This window comes from Balaenoptera physalus (assembly GCF_965194825.1).
Source record: "Balaenoptera physalus genome assembly, chromosome: 21".
NCBI lineage: Eukaryota > Metazoa > Chordata > Mammalia > Artiodactyla > Balaenopteridae > Balaenoptera > Balaenoptera physalus.
Window position 1 is genome coordinate 27,087,952 of NC_138902.1, and position 18,935 is coordinate 27,106,886.

Below are 18,935 nucleotides of genomic sequence, written 5' to 3' on the forward strand. Positions count from 1 at the left end.
AGCAGGTGCTAAGCCTCCAGAGACATTTCCTCCGGCCACCCTATTTAAATCTCCAGAGAGGATTTTCTTCTACCACATTCATTATCATAATTTCATATATAAAAAGTCACGGTTCCTAGTGCAAACTGGGTTAAATGGTAATGGACTTTGAAGAAGAAATTTATGATATGCAAACTTCTGCCTTATTCCTGTGTAACTAAAATCAAGAAGGGGACAAGTCCTGCCTTAGCTGAGAAATACACAGATTTCTAGAATGAATGTATTATTGTGAATACTCCATTCTTGCTGTTCAGCTAAGCGGGTCATCACATCCTAGACATCAATATTCACTGACCATTCTCTTCCTCTGCCCACAAAGGGCAGGAGGGCTAGCCCAGGCAGAGCACTCACCACCAAAAAAATATCAGTTTTTAGGACCACAATGCAGCACTCGGGGGATAGTCATACTTTTCAAAAATCTAAGCTTAAAAAAGCCAAGTTAAGTTAAAAGCATACATATTTTTTGACCCAGATTGCCTATGTGTGAGAGTCTGACACTATTAAAATACCAGCACATAAAGACAGACGTCCAAGGATGTTTACTGCAATCTTTTTTTTTTTTTAATAATAGTTGAGAGTAAAAAAACGGAAAACCTATGAATATCTCCATAGGGCCATGATTGGATGAATTATGGTATATTCATACCCTGGACTTCTAATAGGCTCAAGTAGAGACACAGAGATAGAGATAGACAGATATATAGATGTCTAGATATTGCGAGGGGAGGGAGGGAGGAGGGAAAGAAAAAAAAGAGGAGAGGGGAGGGAGGGGAGAAGAGAGGAGATACTGGGCCATGACATGTGAAGTGAAAAGAGTAAGCTCCAGAATAATATTCATACGATTCTCCCATTTTTTGTAAAACAAGCCGACCTACAGACATGCATTTACGTTTATGCATGCTGGGTTAAGCAGAACAGAAATGAATGGAAGGCTATACCAATTTAGCAGCTGTTGCAGCAGACAGACAGAGGTGGCACGTGTGGGGAGCGGCTACCAATACTACTCCAGATGCTCCTCCAGGCTTTGTTACAAACCAGATATAGTGGGTTTGTAATTTAAGTAACAGAAAAAAAACATATGGCAGGCCCCTCACTTTCCTGCTCCGTGATTCAGCTCACGTGACATCAGCTGGGGCGCGCCCCACTACCCTGTTTCCCATTTACGAAAAGATCGTCCCCTTTTTCTCCCAGGCATGCTATGAGAAGGATAAAGGGTTTGGTCTTAATAAAGAAAAAAATATAAAAATAGTGTTATTTTTAAGACAACTGATGTTCATGCTTTAAATTTTAAGAATATTTTAAGAGGAAAATTTTTCTAAAATTACCTATAGACATTGTTCTTTTGAAACATACTATTATAAAAATATCACTGGTTTGTATAATTATTTTCCAAAGTTGCTGGCTTATTCTTTACAAGCTTCATAAATAAAATGGTTAATAGGATACGTGTAAGTATCTCTATGTTACATGAACCTTACGTTTATTCTGTATCTTGAATAATTCAAGTTAAGCCTTCTCACCACATACCATACTCTTTTTAAACAGTGCAGTGAATAAAAACCAGAACACTATTATTACTTTAATCTATAATTAGGACCCTATGTTCACATTTTTTAGTACTTGATTACCTATGACCTGGGAGAATTTATCGATGGTCTTCTTTAAAAGCAAAGGAGCCACAGAAGATGGCCTCTTAAAAGTCAACGGTACTTCTCATGATGAACAGAAGGTGGCAATATTTAATCTACCATCCAAAGTGTACTTTCGCAAGGTTTCCACACATTTTACAGGCCCTGTCAGGATAATGGGGCACCAGCTGACCCTTCAAAGCAGGAAATACAGTTTCATAATTAATAAAAAATTCAGAAGCTATCTTGGACCTATATGTATATTCATTCAGATAGAGTATCTCTTATATAAATAAAACACTAAGTCTAGTTTGGTGCCCTGTCCCTTAGGCTGAGAACTCCATTTCACAGGCAAGAAACAAGCTGTTCATTTCAGCTCCTAAAAGTTCTCAAATAGTGAAAAAAAACAACCTCAAAAGGTCACATACTACATGTTTTCAATTACAGAACGTTCTTGAAATGACAAACTTACAGAGGTGGAGAACAGATTAGTGGTTATTTGCGGTGATGTAATTGTTCTGTATCTTGACTGTGGTACTGGATATACAAACATACATATGTGATAAGACTTTACAGAGCTAAACACACACACACACACACACACACACACACACACACACACACGACTACAGTAAAACTGGGAAAATCGGAACAAGATTGGTGGATTTTATCAATGTCAATATCCTGGTTGCAATACTGTACACAGCTTTGCAAGATGTTATCACTGAGGGAAAGTGGGTAAAATGTACAAGGCATCCTTCTGTATTATTTCCTACAACTGCATGTGGATCTACAATTATCTCAAAATAGAAAGTCTAATTTAAAAAAAAAAAATTCTCAAACAGATAAAACAATGGAGGTAACTGCATTCCAGTTTCAACCTATGCTTAAAGAACACAACAGACAACTGAAAAGTGGTACTGGAAAAAGTGCCCTGTTTTCTAATCCAAGGTCACTCTGCTATTTGATCATCTCAGCATCTTTGGGTGCAAAAAAGCTCATAAGTGAAACAAAAAAATTCACTCACTCTCAACAAACACTTAATGAACACCTACTGTGTGCCAGGCACTGAATGGAATAAAAACGTGAATAAGAAGTGGTTCCAGCCACCACAAGCTTATCATCAAGTGTGGAAGTGCAAGCACACAGCACCAAATAACGACAGATAATACCCACCAGGACTGGGCAGGAGCTGAGAGCCTGGTAGAGGCGGTGGCAGTAGTTAGAATTTGGAACAGCCCCACGTGGCCTAGGGCATCAGGGGTAATGTTTCATGATGGGAGGACTTGAGATGGGCTTTAATAACCAGGAAGCATGGAGAGAAAGGGGGGGGGCATCCCAGATGAAGCGATGAGAAAGGGAAGAGGTAGGGGACCAAATCAAAGAAGCAGGTGGGTATCAGTGAATCAACCAGTGCGAGCATAGCGGAAGGTTCAAGTCTGGCGGCAGCAGCAAGAAAGGAGGCTAGAAATTATTAGGGTCCCCTACACACAAGCTAAATTAAGAAGTTCTAACTTTATCTGTGGCAGTAGAGAGCCACTGAAGGCTTCCGAGCAGGCTTAATTGAAACATTTGAGATTTAGTATCCATGACAGAGAAGATCCACTGGAGTGGGGCAGAGGACGTGAGCTCCGCAGGAAGGTGGCTGATCTCATTTATGGCCAGAACCCTATGCATCAAGCTGGCACAGAGCAGGCACTCAGTGAAGATTTACTGACGGGCTGACCAACCAAATAAATGCGTAACAGAGTGAGGTTGAGGGGTGAACAGGCCAAGAATGTTAAAAAAAGAACTGAATCAGATTCTTTCCCCCCCCCAGTCTTAAATCATCAATCAAACACATCAAAATCATGGAAACTCAGTCAACCATAATCTGCATATCAAGTTAAAGGTCAGCCTGGTCACCATCTCAGCCTCGGAGTCTATTTCAGCAGAGCACATTCTGTACCTGAATGACAGGACCTGATCTGACGTGGCTGGAAAATGAGAATTGAAGTTGATCTTGGCAGGAGGACTGGACCATGGTCTAGCCTGCAGTGTCAATTAATGGTCCTTTTCTCTCCCTGCATCTGTATCTGGTGAAATGAAGAATCTTATCTTATGATATAAACATGAAAATAAGAGATGATTTTACTTCTTGCAACTACTGTCTACAACTGTGCTAATCAAAATCCTCCTTTCCTACCCCTGAAGGAAGAATTAATAACTTTTGGAATACAATCAGATAGGAAATCACCGTCCAGCTCAACTGAAAATCCCAACCCCATATATGATGCAGAATTTTCTCCTTCTCTTATTAGAGGCCGTTTGGACTGGTGAGGGGTCTGCTTTGGTACCTTCCTTTTCCTCCTTCTTCTAGGCTCTATCTTTATATGGGGAGGGGGAGAGAGAGAGGGGGATAAAAGAAGAGGTAGATATCTCTTTGTAAAGCTGGACGAGACTGCTGTTCTCTCTCCATTGGTCGTCACTGCTTTTCCGGTAAACACCTGCTGACCAGCGCTGCCCTCTCTGGCATTAAGTGTCCAAATCCTAGGGCAAGTCAGTGGGCTCCTGGGAGGAGGAGGCACACAGCTCGCTGACATGGAGACCCACCTTGGCTGCAGCCTGTTCCGAGGCCCCCGGCTTCCCTCCCCGGCACGTACCCCACAGTCAGCCGCAGCTGGGAACCTCCAGTTGGGGGGTGGGGGCCGGGCCTCTGCAAGACGGCTCACGTACAACTTTCTTTCTCAGTGTCCACTGGACCCACAGGTCCCCCCTCCATCCCTGTCCTTCCAAAAAGGGAGAGCAGATGCCCCACTGCCACTAAATGCCACGGTCGCTCCCCTTCCCCTGCTCACTGCCACAGTGGAACTAGTCGGCCACACGTCCCACACGGAAGTGACCTCCTAGCTGCCCCTCTGTCACGCACCCCGATCTCTGCAACAGATACTCCCAGATCCCCTCCTCACAGGATTCAGTGAGAGGAAACCACCTACTTACTGATTCCAGAGACACAGAAAAACTTCCAACATGACCTCCTCCTGTTTCACAGCTAAAGAATGGCTCACAAGGTGAAATCAGAGGCCATTTCACCACAAAGCTGTCTTTGGAGAAGGAGCCAGGACAAGGGGCCGGGCGTTAGCTGAGCCCCTGGCCGGCCTGCTCGCCCCTTCCCTCCACAGCCCGGCACCCCTCCCAGGCCGCCGGCGTCAGAGCCCGGCTCACACCTCCTGCCCCGGCCTGAGTGTGTACGAGCCTGTGGTTGGTCCTTCAGCTCCGAGTCTCCAGCCTCACTGCAGATGTGCTCGGAAGGGGGAACCCTGTGGAACCTGACGGTGGACCCAAGGCTTCCCTGGATATCGCTGTCCACAGACCGTGATCAAACAGAAGTAGCGTGGGCTCGGGCGCCAGATAAGCTGAGATTTGAACGGCTTGACCTTGGACGCATGACTGAACCTCTCTCAATCTGAGACCTTACCCATAAAAAGAAAAGAACAGCTCCTAATTTGCAGGAGTATTATAAGAATTGAATGGGAACATGCCTGGCATTTTTACAAGCTCAGCAAAGTCCTGGAACAAAGTAATGTTAAAGCCATGAGCGAGGCTGAGATAGAAGGAGTTCGATATCATTTTAAAATCCAACAACGATGGCATCAACATGATCTCCTATCTTCTTAATGCACCAAATTCTAGCAGTAACATATGACCTCGAGGGTATGTTTTTTCTTAACAGATACTCAGTTCATGCTGAGGCCCTCACTGCCTTTGCCTCCTGAGATTTTAATATCAACAAGCAATGCAGAAGCTTTCACCTGAACAGGCAGCATCTGGGGCGAGCCTTGCTCCGAGGACAAGAATGACTTCTAGCCTTCCTCCTTTTCAGTAAACCTGTGAGCAAACCTGGCCAGGGCCCGTCTGTCTGTCCACCACCCACAGCAAACATGGACCTGGTCTCCTGGCTACCGAGGAATAAAAATCGACGGACGTGATCTTTAAAAGAATGAGAGCTCTAAGCAAACAGGTGAAGACTCCCGTGAAGGTGTGTGCGCCTGGGGAAATAGGAAGAGGGCACGACTTGTATGAGACACCAATTTTCTTTAAGGGATCAGCATCCAACTTCTTATCGCCAAGAGCAAACGCACTCAGTGCTAAATATACCCTTCACGTCAAATCCTCTGGATTAATTTATTTTACATCTGGACTATGCCTGGCTCAACAGCTGCCACATTTCCCGGAAGGTTTGCATAGCGTAGTACACACTTGGGTCGGTGGCCCTTAAAGCAGCAGGCGAACCTGTCTGCCTCTATTTAAATCTAGGAGAATAGGATCGGAGAAGGGCACCCCAATTCACTTTAAAGGCCCTGTCTTTCCATCCTTTTCTTATCTTGTCTTCAGTACGTGTGTCTAAGACAGGCATTCATTCAGTTGTCTCTGACTGTTAGGAAATTCAGAGCAGCTCCACTGTCCTGACGCAAAAGGCACAATGACGGGAGGGAAAGAGTCAATGCGAGAAGGATGAAGCAGAGAGAAAGCACAAATAGAAAGAGAGCAGTAAAAGTCAGAGCCTGGCATCTTTCGAGTGAAAACCTTCAAGCAGAGAAACTATTTCTTTCTCAGTCTGAAGCTCTTCCCTGCTGTGCTTTGAAAATCTGTCCAAAAGCAAGGGAATCCTTTACCTGTCATCTACTAGAATGTGATCCAGCTGCAACATGTTTTGTCCTTGGCCTGCAAGGTTGGTCTGCTGATCTGGCATCTGAGAGTAACTCATCCTCACTGCCCACCCCTCCACGGCCATCCCACAGCTACCCTCCCGTTAGAGAGGAAGGGACTGTTCTGAGGGCAGCGATGTGAGTGATCTTACACTAGGAAGACATCAAACTTAGTGATCGAGACCGTGAATCACAATATTTAATGAAATGGGGCTCAGAGAAGCAGCGAAATTGCCAGGGTCTCAGTGGCTACACAATGGATAGTATCCAGTTTCCATGATTTCTCTTGTCGGCCACGAGTATAGACCCTGTCTGTAATTACCCACTCCTAACATCAGTGTAGACTTTGAAGTGACTTGGGCCGTTGGTCATATTTCCTCCTTCCTGTTCTAATGTTTCTATGTCCTTATGTTTTTTTTTTTGATAGCTTCTTTGACATAGAATTCACATGCCATACAATCTATCCATGTAAAGTATACAATTCAATGGTGTTTGGTATATTCACAGAACTGTGAATATACCACGTCACCACAATCTATTTTTAGAACATTTTCATCACCCCAAAAAGAAACCCTCTACCCATCAGGTGTCGCCTCCCATTTCCTCCCATTCCCCTAGCCCTAGGCAACCACCACCCTGCCTGATGTCTCTACGGATTTGTCATAGAGACATTCATATAAATGGAATCATACCATATGTGATCCTCTGTGACTGACCTCTTTCACTTAGCCTAACACTTTCAAGGTTCATCCACGTTGTAGCACTTATCAGTACTTCATTCCTTTAGTAATAATAGCCAACAAATATTCCAGGGAATGGGATATACCATATTTTATTAATCCATTCTCAGCTGATGGAATTTGGTTGTTTCTACTTTGGGGCTATTATTAACAATGAATATTCACTTAGAAGTTTCTGTGTGGACATATGTTTTCATTTTTCTTAAATTAGGAGTGTAATTACTGGGTCACATGGTAACTTTTATATGTAACATTTTGAAGTCCTTATGTTCTTTCAACCTTTTTATGATTAAAAATTCTTTCACACTGTAATTTACAAAATAAAGGTTTCTTAAAATCCTCCTCTCACCTCACAAGAAAAGCCACTGCTAACAGTTTACTACACATACCCTCAAATTTTTTTCAATGAAAAAACTATAGAACAACGTATAATTTGTATAATTTAATTATTATTCCATACATGGCATTACAGATTTCCTGTAGCTCAGTCTTGCTGTTTCACGGTATATCCTGGACCTGTTCCACACCCACGTGGAGAAACAACATGCAGCTCGCTCTCACAGTCACAGGCCCAGGTATATTTTCATAACTGGCAAGGAATTCCTGTGCCAAATATGTTGAATAAAGGCCATTTCTCTCTGTCACCTCATTTTGTCCCATATATTCCATGCCCCTGTAGGTGATTTTGTTTCCATGTATTCAATGGCACGTCCCTCTGAGGACTTCATGTGTTGGTTGGTTTACAAAGAAATGGGTCTAAGGAGTGAAATTACAAATTATACTTGACCTAACCCTGACTAGTGTCAAGAACATATCAAGCTGAGTGGGTGGTAAGCGTAAGATGGACTTGGTCTACCCGTTGATAACTAGATTATTTCCTGTTGGTTGTTCTATTAAATTATAAAATTAATATATGAATACCTGCATAATTATAAAATATTTTCAAACGAGGTAAGTAGAAAGTTCTCTATGTCCCCCAAGCCTCCCCCCTTCTCCATGCAATTTTAATAGGTTAGTGTTTATCCTTCCAGATCTTTTTCTATTTTAATTTACATTTTTACCTACCTATAGTTCATTTTTTTCCATAGACACAGTAGTACACATATTAATTTGTGACTTTTCTTTTTTTACTTAACATTACATTTTGTAAATCTTTCCAAGTCATAGCTACAGGGCACTACAAGTGGAATTTGCAATAGAAGAGGTGAATATCTCACAGAAACTGAACTGTAGGACTTCCACAGAGAAGAAAAGGTCCTTTTACAAACAAACCAAACAAATAATTTGGTATATTTAGGAGAGCCATCTCCAACACGAAACCACACTTTCCTCGTGTGCGCTGTGTACCAAGCACAATGCTCAGAGCAGGGGAAATATCCAAAGTACCTGCCGACGTCAGGCCCTCCAGGAGCTCCGGGGCCCCAGAAGGCAGCTGAGCAGGGCAGCCATGCACGGCTGTGCAAAGCCCCCCTGCAGATGGGGCTCCCTGAGCGGGTCAGGGAGCATGGCCTCATCCCGCATTCCATGACTCGGAGCGGCAAAGACACACACCAGCGTGGTGACACCTACTTTAGGCCGAGTGTCCACGACGTAAATGAAGTCGCTTCCCGGGCTGGCCTTCCTGATGGCCTGGAGCATCTGCTCGTCTTCCAGGCACCGGGCACTGAAGCCAGACAGGGGCTGGCTGCTCCGGCAGACGGAGGCCTAGGGAGAAGCAAGGCGGCAGCATCAGGCAGCAGTGCGACGGCACCTCCCCGGAGCCCTCAAGGCCCACCCACAGCAAGGCCCCAGAGCTCACTGACGCCCACCACCGGCTCGTAAAAGCATCAGTGCCTTCTGGAGACCGAGGCTGCCTTCTTTCTAATTCAAGTCAAGAAACCACTACATGGGCAAGTAGTGCAAAAAGTTTCTCTGTGTAAGAAATTAGGAATGGGTAAGGATGTTTAGGTGGGACCCAAATTATGAAACGTAAAGCCAGTTAAATATCCTACTTTCCTCTTCACTGCTACTGTTTCATCTTCCTGCCAAAGTAGAAATATAACGTAAGTAACTATTCTCCTAAAATTTATAAAAATTATAAAAGTGACTTCTTTAGTGTTTCCGTCATTTACTAGCCCATTTAGAAACATCACAAATACCGAAAACCAATTCTAACCCTAAATGGGGGCGTTTTCACGGTGACGAAGCCCAGGCAGTAGCTAGCCTCTAAGGACAGCAGGCGTGGACCTGGGCTGACCAGGTAAGCTGGAAGCAAGGTCTTTCTGGGGAACTGATCTGCGTTCTATTCTTCGATTTCCCTACTCTGCAGTTCTAAGAGTCCACTACACCACTGCCCTGGTGACGCAGTGGTTGAGAATCCGCCTGCCAACACAGGGGACACAGGTTCAAGCCCTGGTCCGGGAAGATCCCACATGCCACGGAGCAGCTGGGCCCGTGCGCCACAGCTACTGAGCCTGTGCTCTAAAGCTTGCAAGCCACAACTACAGAGCCCACGTGCTACAACTACTGAAGCCCGCGTGCCTAGAGCCCGTGCTCCGCAACAAGAGAAGCCACCGCGATGAGAAGCCCGCGCACCGCAACGAGGAGTAGCCCCCGCTCACCACAACTAGAGAAAGCCCGCGCGCAGCAACGAAGACCCAACGCAGCCAAAAATAAATAAATTAATTAAAAAAATACATATACACAACAGCATAAACAATATACATAACAGAATAAACATTTCCCTGAGTTATTAATAGGTGAGTATAGCCACAACCTCACAGCTGTAAAACTTACACTTCTGTGGCAAAGTACTTTTTATGGATTTAGGTTTATTTTAACATTTAAATTGAACTCAAATCACCAAATACAATCTAGGAATGACTCTTCTGAAGAACGTACACAGAGCCCAGGTGCCCGCTGTGTAAGAGGATGCAGGCAGCCCCCCGGCTCGGGGCAGGCTGAGCAGGGAAACCTCCCCTGAAAAGAGCTGTGGCCCAGCCCGTTCAGGGCACCCGCGTGCAGGGCTTCATCCTGGAAGCCACTCCAGCTCTGAGTCCAAGCACAGCTTAACTGTCCTTAAAGCCCACGCCAGCACTCCTTAGCCAGGGTTTGGGTTTCTCCAGAAAAGGTGAGCTTTGGCACTCCTCGCTGGAGAAGGCAGGGATGGTTCTTACTAACTATATGATCCTCCAGCAGAGAACCTCCTGGCAGGACCGAGAACTGCAGACAAGTAACCGGGCAACCGCCCGAGGGTTCCAGTACCTTCTGTGACAGAGAGGGGCAATTACTGAGGGGCTCCAGGAACTCTGTGCCTGCAGCCAGAATTCAGGGGGCCGGTGCCTGCGGAGTGGGAAGCAAAGCAAAGGGGCAAGAGAGTGGCTCCGGGGCTGCTGAATTCTCGAGCTGTTGGCAGCAGAAGTCCAACCACAGAGTGGAGGAGAAAGGGCCCCGGGGGTCTGACCGTGGACAGGAGGCCGGCCAGCGAGGGGACGGCCAGGAGCAAGGCAAAGTGATGGCAGGGGCCAGAGGGGGCTTGGGGACAGCAGGCAAGCTGCACCGGATGCACGGAGTGAAGCGCCGCAGGCGGCTCTCCTGCGCTCATCCAGGCTCCTGTCTCCTGTGATGGGCAGAGGGGCCAGGTCAGCCGCTCTGACTGCAGAGAAAACAATTCTGAGCTCGCTTTGTCTGGCCTAAAGAAATACTAATTAAGGACAGCTACCATCAGGCAGTTTCTTAGATTCTATCAGAAGAGCTAGATGGGGAAGAGAACATATCTCAATGGGGAGAATTTGTCCAAGGAAGCATACGGCGCACCTAAACTCATTCAACTAGTGGAAGTCCAATCATGAAATGAAGCCAATTAGTGACAACTATTACTACTTACCTTCAGGCTGAGAGCAGTTTTCAGTGAAGGGTTAAGTCAGAACAGAGTTATACTATGAAATGTAGTTGATAAATTAAACCAGATATATTAAACAGACTACATGTTAATATTTTTTTAAATATTTATTTATTTATTTATTTATTTATTTTTGGCTGTGTTGGGTCTTCGTTTCTGTGCGAGGGCTTTCTCTAGTTGCGGCAAGCGGGGGCCACTCTTCATCGCGGTGCACGGGCCTCTCACTATCACGGCCTCTCTTGTTGCGGAGCACAGGCTCCAGACGCACAGGCTCAGTAATTGTGGCTCATGGGCCCAGCTGCTCCGCGGCATGTGGGATCTTCCCGGACCAGGGCTCGAACCCGTGTCCCCTGCATTGGCAGGCGGATTCTCAACCACTGCGCCACCAGGGAAGCCCCATGTTAATATCTTGTAGTTACATTTTCTTAATAATCTATAGATAGGCTCCAAACAGAATTCGTCACTGACTCAGTGATTGCTGGCCTAGAGCTGTCCGCTTTGTAAAGAGTGGTGAGTAGTCTCTAAGTGCTCCGTCCACCCTATACACACCGCAGACAGTCAAACTGTTGAGAGAACTGCACCATCACCTGGCAGCATTCCTTACTGATGTCAGCCTCCTGAGAGCAGAGATAAGACTCCTCAATGGTAAACTGTCATGACAGCCTCATTTATAAAGGCTACTGATAATTAAAATCGCCAATATTTTTTGAATGCTTACTATGTGGTAGGCACTATTAGAAGAACTCTGTGTATTTTTATTTAATCTTCCCAACTACCATATACGGTAAGATCTATTATTTGCTCCATTTTATAGATGAGACAACCACAGCACAGAGAGGTAAAGGAACTTGCCCAGTGTCACAGAGCTAGTTGAATCCAAGCAAAATATTTCCTGAACCTGGATTCTGAACCAACATGATATAGCGCCCATGTGTGTAAATAAGTCAAGAAGCATGAGACAGAATTAAGAGGCAGGATTCAAAAAGAAATGGCTTTTAATCCAAGGTGTGTTCTCACTTCCTATATAATCTTAGGTAATTTACCTATCACCTCTGAACCTTGGTTTTTCTCATCTTTAATACAGGGATAATAATAATACCAAAACTACAGAGTGTGATGAGGTATATAACCCTCCTTGAACTATGCCTAACACACAGTAAGTTTCAATAAACATTATTTATAAAAGAAGGGCAAGAAGGTCTATATTTTTCTTAAGGAAAATTGCCTCTTTGGAAATCTTTCAGACTTGGGTTTCCCAGAGATTTGTACTGTGATGTGGGGATACCATGCTATTAACGATTTAAAGCAGAACTGCTTTCTTAAAAATAATTAAAATATTTAGTAAGAAAGAACAAAGGACACAGCAGCTTCCAAACACAAGTGACACTGATACATCTCTAACTGTGATCTACAAAGCTGTTGGACGGTTTGATATCCAAAAGGATTCTGGATGGCTCTATATAACTCATGTGTGGTTTTAGGCCTGAAATTAACATTAAGTGCTGCCCCTAAGAGCTGGTAAAATTGGGAGGGCCTCAAACGGTCAGCAGCAAGCTCCCCTCCATACTCTGCTTCCGTGGATAAAGTCCCCAGCTAAGCAACCCTTCTCCCAAAGGACCAGATGCACCTCCTTCTCATCCCAGAGTAGTGGGTTTCGTTCCCTGCCAGCCCATGGAATTACTCAAACCAGCCAATCACATGCTCTCCTGGGAACCAGGGGTCAACTCATCCTCCTGATACTACAAAGCCTGTCTCACACCATCTCTGCTGGTTCACTCTATTCCTGAGCGCAACCTTCCTACAGCCCTGCCTGGCATGCAGTGCCTTCCTCCCCTGGGCAGTGGCCATATGTAACTAATAAGCTGCTGTCAACCTCATTTGTCCAGTGTCAGATGTCATGTGTTCAGCCAGCCCAGTAACCCTAGGGCAGGAATCCTGACCTCATCAACGGGTGAACAGGAAGTGATTACAACACCATGTATGATAAAAGCCGGTCCAAAGGTAATTATGTACCATCAGCGGGGGGATTTATATCAAAGGAGTCTCAACGGGGCTTCCTGTTCATGACATGAGGTACATGTCAAGCTTTTTCTTAATCTAATCACCAATTCCCACTACCCAACACCGGCCAACTCACCAAAATCTTCAGTGCTCCTTGGGAACAAGGGGCTATGTGAGGAACAGAATTTAACTAGAAAATGTGATATTCTTATTCCCAAGCCTGAGTTCTACTGGCGTAGGAATACATACTCAAGTCTAAAAAGTCTAAAATCACAAAAAGCAAGAAAGAAAGGTCTGCAAACTTAGGTACCTTATAGCTGTTTACCTTTCACGGAAGATGCCTGGTTTATGTGTGGGTTTTTCTGAACAAAAATAGCATGAAATACTGCACTGATATTTCCTGTGTCTCCCACTGAACCACAGAAATCCACCTTCGCTAATGCTATTTCCCACTATAAAAATCCCTGGTCACCTTGGAAGCACTTACATAATTAACCTGGATATTAAAACCTGAGCGTTGTTACAAAACCACAAATTTGATCGTATTCTACCTGCAGCATAGATTTTAGGTCGCGGGGGTGGGAGAGTGGGCATGCATGTACGTGAAGTATTTCCCTGGGCAACCAGACACTTTAGCAATGCTTAGAAACCTTCTCTATTTTCATCTTGTAAGAAGAGCTAAAACTTAAAGTACTGTTTGCTTTAAAATTTTAAGTACAGGAAATCAATTATTTTTAACTATAACTGATGGCTGTGTGAGTTCATTTCCGGGCTTGGAGATCCAGTAAAGAACAGCACATGAGAGCGGGAATGGGGTGATGAGGGTCCGACGTCAAGAGGCAAAGAAGCTGGCCTCTGTGGTCCAACTGCTAAAAATTCTATCCTATCCTCAGACATTACGTGTTTGCCCTTTATAATACTCACGCTGACAAAAAATCCCTTTTCTCAAGAAAATCAAAACAGAAGGAAAAGAAGTAGGATAAGGACTAAGCTCACTTTTTAAACACCCGGTCCATTCCCACCTCTGACACAACAATAAAAGATTCTCCCTCCCTCTCCTCTCTTACTTCTTCATCAATGGATGCTACAAAAAAAGTAAATGTTACTGGCATCCTAAATTCAAATACAACATCATGAAATTCCACATCCCTTTTCATCCCATCATTTTTTTTAAAATAAGAGATTCACATCTTCCTTTGCCTCTCACCACTGGGCCAGCTCTGTGTAGGCTGAGATATATCTGGAGTCAAATAATACAGGACATTAATGAAATACCTGCCTTCTTTAGGCCATTTCAGAGCCGTGAGTGTAACTGAAAATAAGACCAGTTATATCCTTTCAATTAACAGACCTTACACTGCTGAGTGAATATCTCCCTTCAAAGTAGGCACCACAGAAGGCGATACGCTTTACTCTGGCCAAGCTGGCATTGCTCAGTGTATTCTTGGAAGCCTCCTTTTAAGAGCGGACGTAGATCCTGCCCCATGCCCTGCCTATAGGTGCATGCACGGCACACACACACACATCTGTTGCGATTGTTTATAGTTTGGGATTAAAGTCAAATGAGGCTGTTATCTCACTTGAAAACCAAACGTTTTCGCCTGGCTAAAGTCACATGACCTCTAAAGCAGGTAACGAAGATCATTCTTGTCTCCCCGAATTTGTTTTCTCATCCTCCACAGAAATGGAATCACAGTTTTTAGCTGTGATTTACACGGTTACCCATAGGACTGTCTTTTCCCACATGACCTGTGCAGTTCTGATCAATAGGATGAGAGGAGTACTGTCACATGGCAGTTTGGGGAGCCTTCCTCCGAAAGCAGTGAGGGCACCACTGGGCCCCCTTCCACCTGCTGCTGCGTGGAGGTCACGGCTGGTACTAAAGTCACCTCTCACACCACGTGATGAGGGCGACACCCCAGGGCTGACAGAGCAGAAAGGTGCAAGGAGCTCGGGTCCCTGAGGGCTGAGTAGAGCAGAACCAGGACACCAGGCCCTGACTGCCGACCTGGGGGGTTTTATGTGAGAGAAAATAAAATTCTACCCTATTTAAGCCACGGTTACTTATGGTCTCTCGTAGTTGCAGACAAACCTAATTCCAGCTTTTACCAATATTATTTTAAAAAATGAAACTCACTCTCCATAAAGAAAGATTTCTTATACTGAAGATACAGAAAAAACATATTTATGTTCCATTTAAAAAAGAAGGAAAAAGAACGTGCCACAGCTTTTAGGGGCTTTTCTAAGATAGGCATTCCGAAGGCTCTTCAGTACAGAGCCTCCCAAGGTGAGCAGTTAGAAGAGAGGACGGCGCTCACTCGGACGATTAAGGTTAGGTGTGTTGTGACTCTTTCCCATTCCTTTATTGTCAAATAAACATGGAAGGTCAACTTCTACAGGAGATAAGGGTTTAAGCACAGTTGTGTTGTGTCATGTTGTACCACACACACAGCAATATCCACATTCTTTAAAAAGAATTCAAACCCCCACACACAGCAGAAGCCCCTGGAAAAGGCCTGTTTATGATAAAAGAAGGAAAGCAAAGCATGAAACAAAAGCATGCCTTGAGACTTACGTGGTTATCTTTATAGTAGTAAGAAAGGGCAGGAAATCGCCGTCTGCTCCGGAATTTGGAACTCCCCACTATGATGTGTGCCGTGGCCGACTTGGGAACGTACAGTTGAGTAGGGTAAGAATCACAAACCTGTTGTGGAAAGCACAAGGGGATATTTTAGGCAATCTAGTCATGCTTTGCAAACTGCCACCAGAAATTCCATTTCACTGGGCTTACAGGTTGCATATTTAAGTTTTCTTAACCAAGTTAACAGAGCCACTTCAGAGAAATGAAGCGCTGGTTCTAAGAAATCACAGTGAAGCAAAGCAAGACACTCTTTAACATCCTGCCCTCAGGCGTTGCCCCTTCTCTCCAAGGGCTCTTTGTGGGAGGTAAGACAGTGACAAACGAGCATTTCTTTCATCGAAAAGGGACAAACTGCAATTCTGCATCCTGGCAACTGAGAAAACCTTAGCTGCCTGTTTAAGATAGCCTGACACTGGAAGACAACGTCCTAAAATGCCAGCACCAGTGGTGACCTCCTCAGGGCACCTTTCTGTCCCTGGCACACCCTCTGTGCGCTCCTATCTGAGGTGACAGTCAAGCCAACACCCTCCCCGGACATCTTCCCAAAGCCCACCCACTCTTCAGGGGCCGACCCAATTCCTCTCCCCTGCGCTCCCACCCTTCACCACACATTATAACAACTTTTTGTTTCTTACGTGACGATTTTAGAAGTGGTAAGAAATGATTTACCCTTTCTGTGCATCCCTGGCAGTGATTCCCCCAGTGGAAGCTCTGGCGCCTTGGAATGGTCTGGCAATTCTATCAGAAATCAGGGGTTTAAATCCTAGCTCCAACTTGCCAACTTCATGACCTTCAAGAAGTCAAACTACTGAGCACTTGCTATTCTCTAAAAGTGACACGGAACAGAAGCGACATCCCCCGGGGCTGATACAAGGACACCCGTGACAAGGCTCTTCATCAACCATTAATTCTGACAGAAGTGGGAATGGTGGCAACAGTAATAGTAGTCGACTTGTTGCTCGACACATATTTTGCTTTGATGGCAGCCAATCCATCCTTTTGCAACACGAGGACCGTTTAGATGGCAATTCCTGACCTTTGTTTATTTCCTAGAAGTCAAGCACCTTCTGGGGCGCTTCAAGTAGAGTCCTCAAGCAGGTATAGCAGCAGGGGAAATGTGTGTCTGCACGTCCTCTAACCATCCCGCCCGCCCTGACCACTCTGAACCACGGGACCGAAGGGCACAAGAACCCGTCACAAAGCTCACATCAGTTGTTCTGTGACGACGCCTCCCTCGCCTGCCCTCCTGCCTACCTTGTCTGCTTCCAGCCTGGGCACCACATTGAGCAGGAGACAGATGGGCCACAGAAGTGACGTTCCCAGGCCCAAAGCATTTCCCCAAAGGCATTTTAGGAAAGATTACCAAAGACGTCAACGTGGGCTCTGGCACTGAGACAAAAATCCCAGACCAAGAACAGATGGTCCAACCTACTTGGAACCTGAGATTTTACTGGAATTACTGCCCACAGACACTACACTTGCTTCCCTGCAAATCTGGTGTCAGGACCTCTCTGGAGTCAGGCAGCCAGAACATTACTACACAGACCACACCTGCGCGTCTGAGTTCAAGAGACATGTAGTCATTGCACCAGACTTAACAATGTTTTCTTAAAATAGCAGTTTTAAAAAGGACATTGGTAGGTTTTCAGTAAGTTGGGAATTACCTACTTTCTTTAACAGCACTAAGGAATCACAAAGTTATTTATGATTAAATGAAATAAGAATAATTAAGTCATGGCTGAGATTTCCCAACATGTTTACTGCGTAGGCCCTTGGCCTTTCTGAATAGCACAGAGTAAGTGGGATGGTAAATGCCGTGTCCATGTACGGCCTCCCAAGGTCAAAGGTGCCCAGCTTGGCTCAGTCACGGCCCCATGTGCACCCTCCCTGGTATGGGGCCAAGAGAGTAAACGCTCAGAGCCCACTCTCCCTGATACCCTCAGCCCCAACCGACTCAAGGACCTAAATGTGCTCTATCCACTCAGGGTCCTTCCTCTGCCCATGGAGAGCAGGGAAGACCCTCCCACCCTCTCAGAGCACCACGGCTCTCCCTCTCCACAGAGCAGGAAACGTACAGCTGCGGGGCTGGCCTGCGCGAGGATCAGGAGCTCAACAACCTGAGCCCCGTCCAAGGCGGTCAGGCTGCACCAGCTTCCACGGCCTCCCTGCAGGGAACAGAATGTCACCAGTACAGGGACTCCTGCGCCCCCAGAGACGCCAAGAATCGGTGTTTCGGGAAATAAACTCACAGAGCTAGTTAACAGAGTTTCAAGATACCACTTCTTAACCAAGCTGGACAAAAGTAAATTCATCCTGCTTTCCTGAAAGTAGACAGCACTTTGCAGTGGAAATTAAAACAACAGTCCTGGAGAGCACTGATGGCTATCACTTTTGCAACAAGCTCACACAGTTGTTAAAATTCTGACAACAAATAATGCACAGCGCAGTGCAATTTATGCCACCAGATTCCAAAACCTTAGCCAGCTGAAGTGGATTAAGTTAAGACAATTCCTGCGTAATTTTTTTTTAATTAATAAGGGAACAATTTTCTTTGTCCTCTGCTAAATAAGCCTGCCTGGAGTGCCTGCATGTCTAGCTTCGCCTGGCCAAGAGGAATCTTTTTTGGTAATTTTTTCATTCATTCAACAAGTTGTTTTTTTTTTTTTAACTGAAATATATTTAACATATAACACTGTATAATTTAAAGTGTAAAACATATTAATTTGATACATTTGTACATTGTAATACAATTGCCGTTGTAGTGACAATTAGCACCTCTATCATGTTACATAATCATCCTTTCTTTTTAGTGGCTGGAATCATTAAGTTCTAGTTTCTTAGAAGTGCGATGATTATCATAGAATACTGGTGTCTATCAACAAATTTTTACTGAATACTTATTATGTGTCAGGCAGTAGGTTAGGTGCTAGAGCAGTGATGAATAACAAAAGATTTACTGGTCTCAAGGAGTTCACATTCCCAGGAGTCTTTGATCTCTGTTGCCCTGGTTACAACCTCCCAATACATGTATTTACCACTGCAGAATAGTATCCATCTGAGGGCCAGCCAAGGCTCTGTATTTATTGAGGACCCATCACTCAGTTGAGCACTTTAGGGTGAGGCTTAGTTGTCAGGAACTGAGATATATCTATAAAGACAACGGTCTTCTTCAACATTTAAGACCTAAAATTTATTTCAAGGAATTTATGATGTAATGGGGAGAAGAAAAGGGGTATGAGCAGCATGAAATGATTTATATATACATAAAATAATACATAATATATAAACTATAGCTGTAGAGAACTGAAATAAATAAGA

General features: G+C 44.7%; 1 protein-coding gene across 1 annotated transcript in view; it reads right to left on the reverse strand.

Moving 5' to 3' along the window:
• The window catches only part of MTMR7 (myotubularin related protein 7), a 94,775-nt gene that overhangs the window by 22,700 nt on the left and 53,140 nt on the right, over nt 1-18,935 (reverse strand). Inside the window, 2 exon segments of the mRNA XM_082444502.1 lie at nt 8,665-8,799; nt 15,552-15,680. Of these exon segments, the coding sequence (XP_082300628.1) occupies nt 8,665-8,799; nt 15,552-15,680 (264 nt within the window).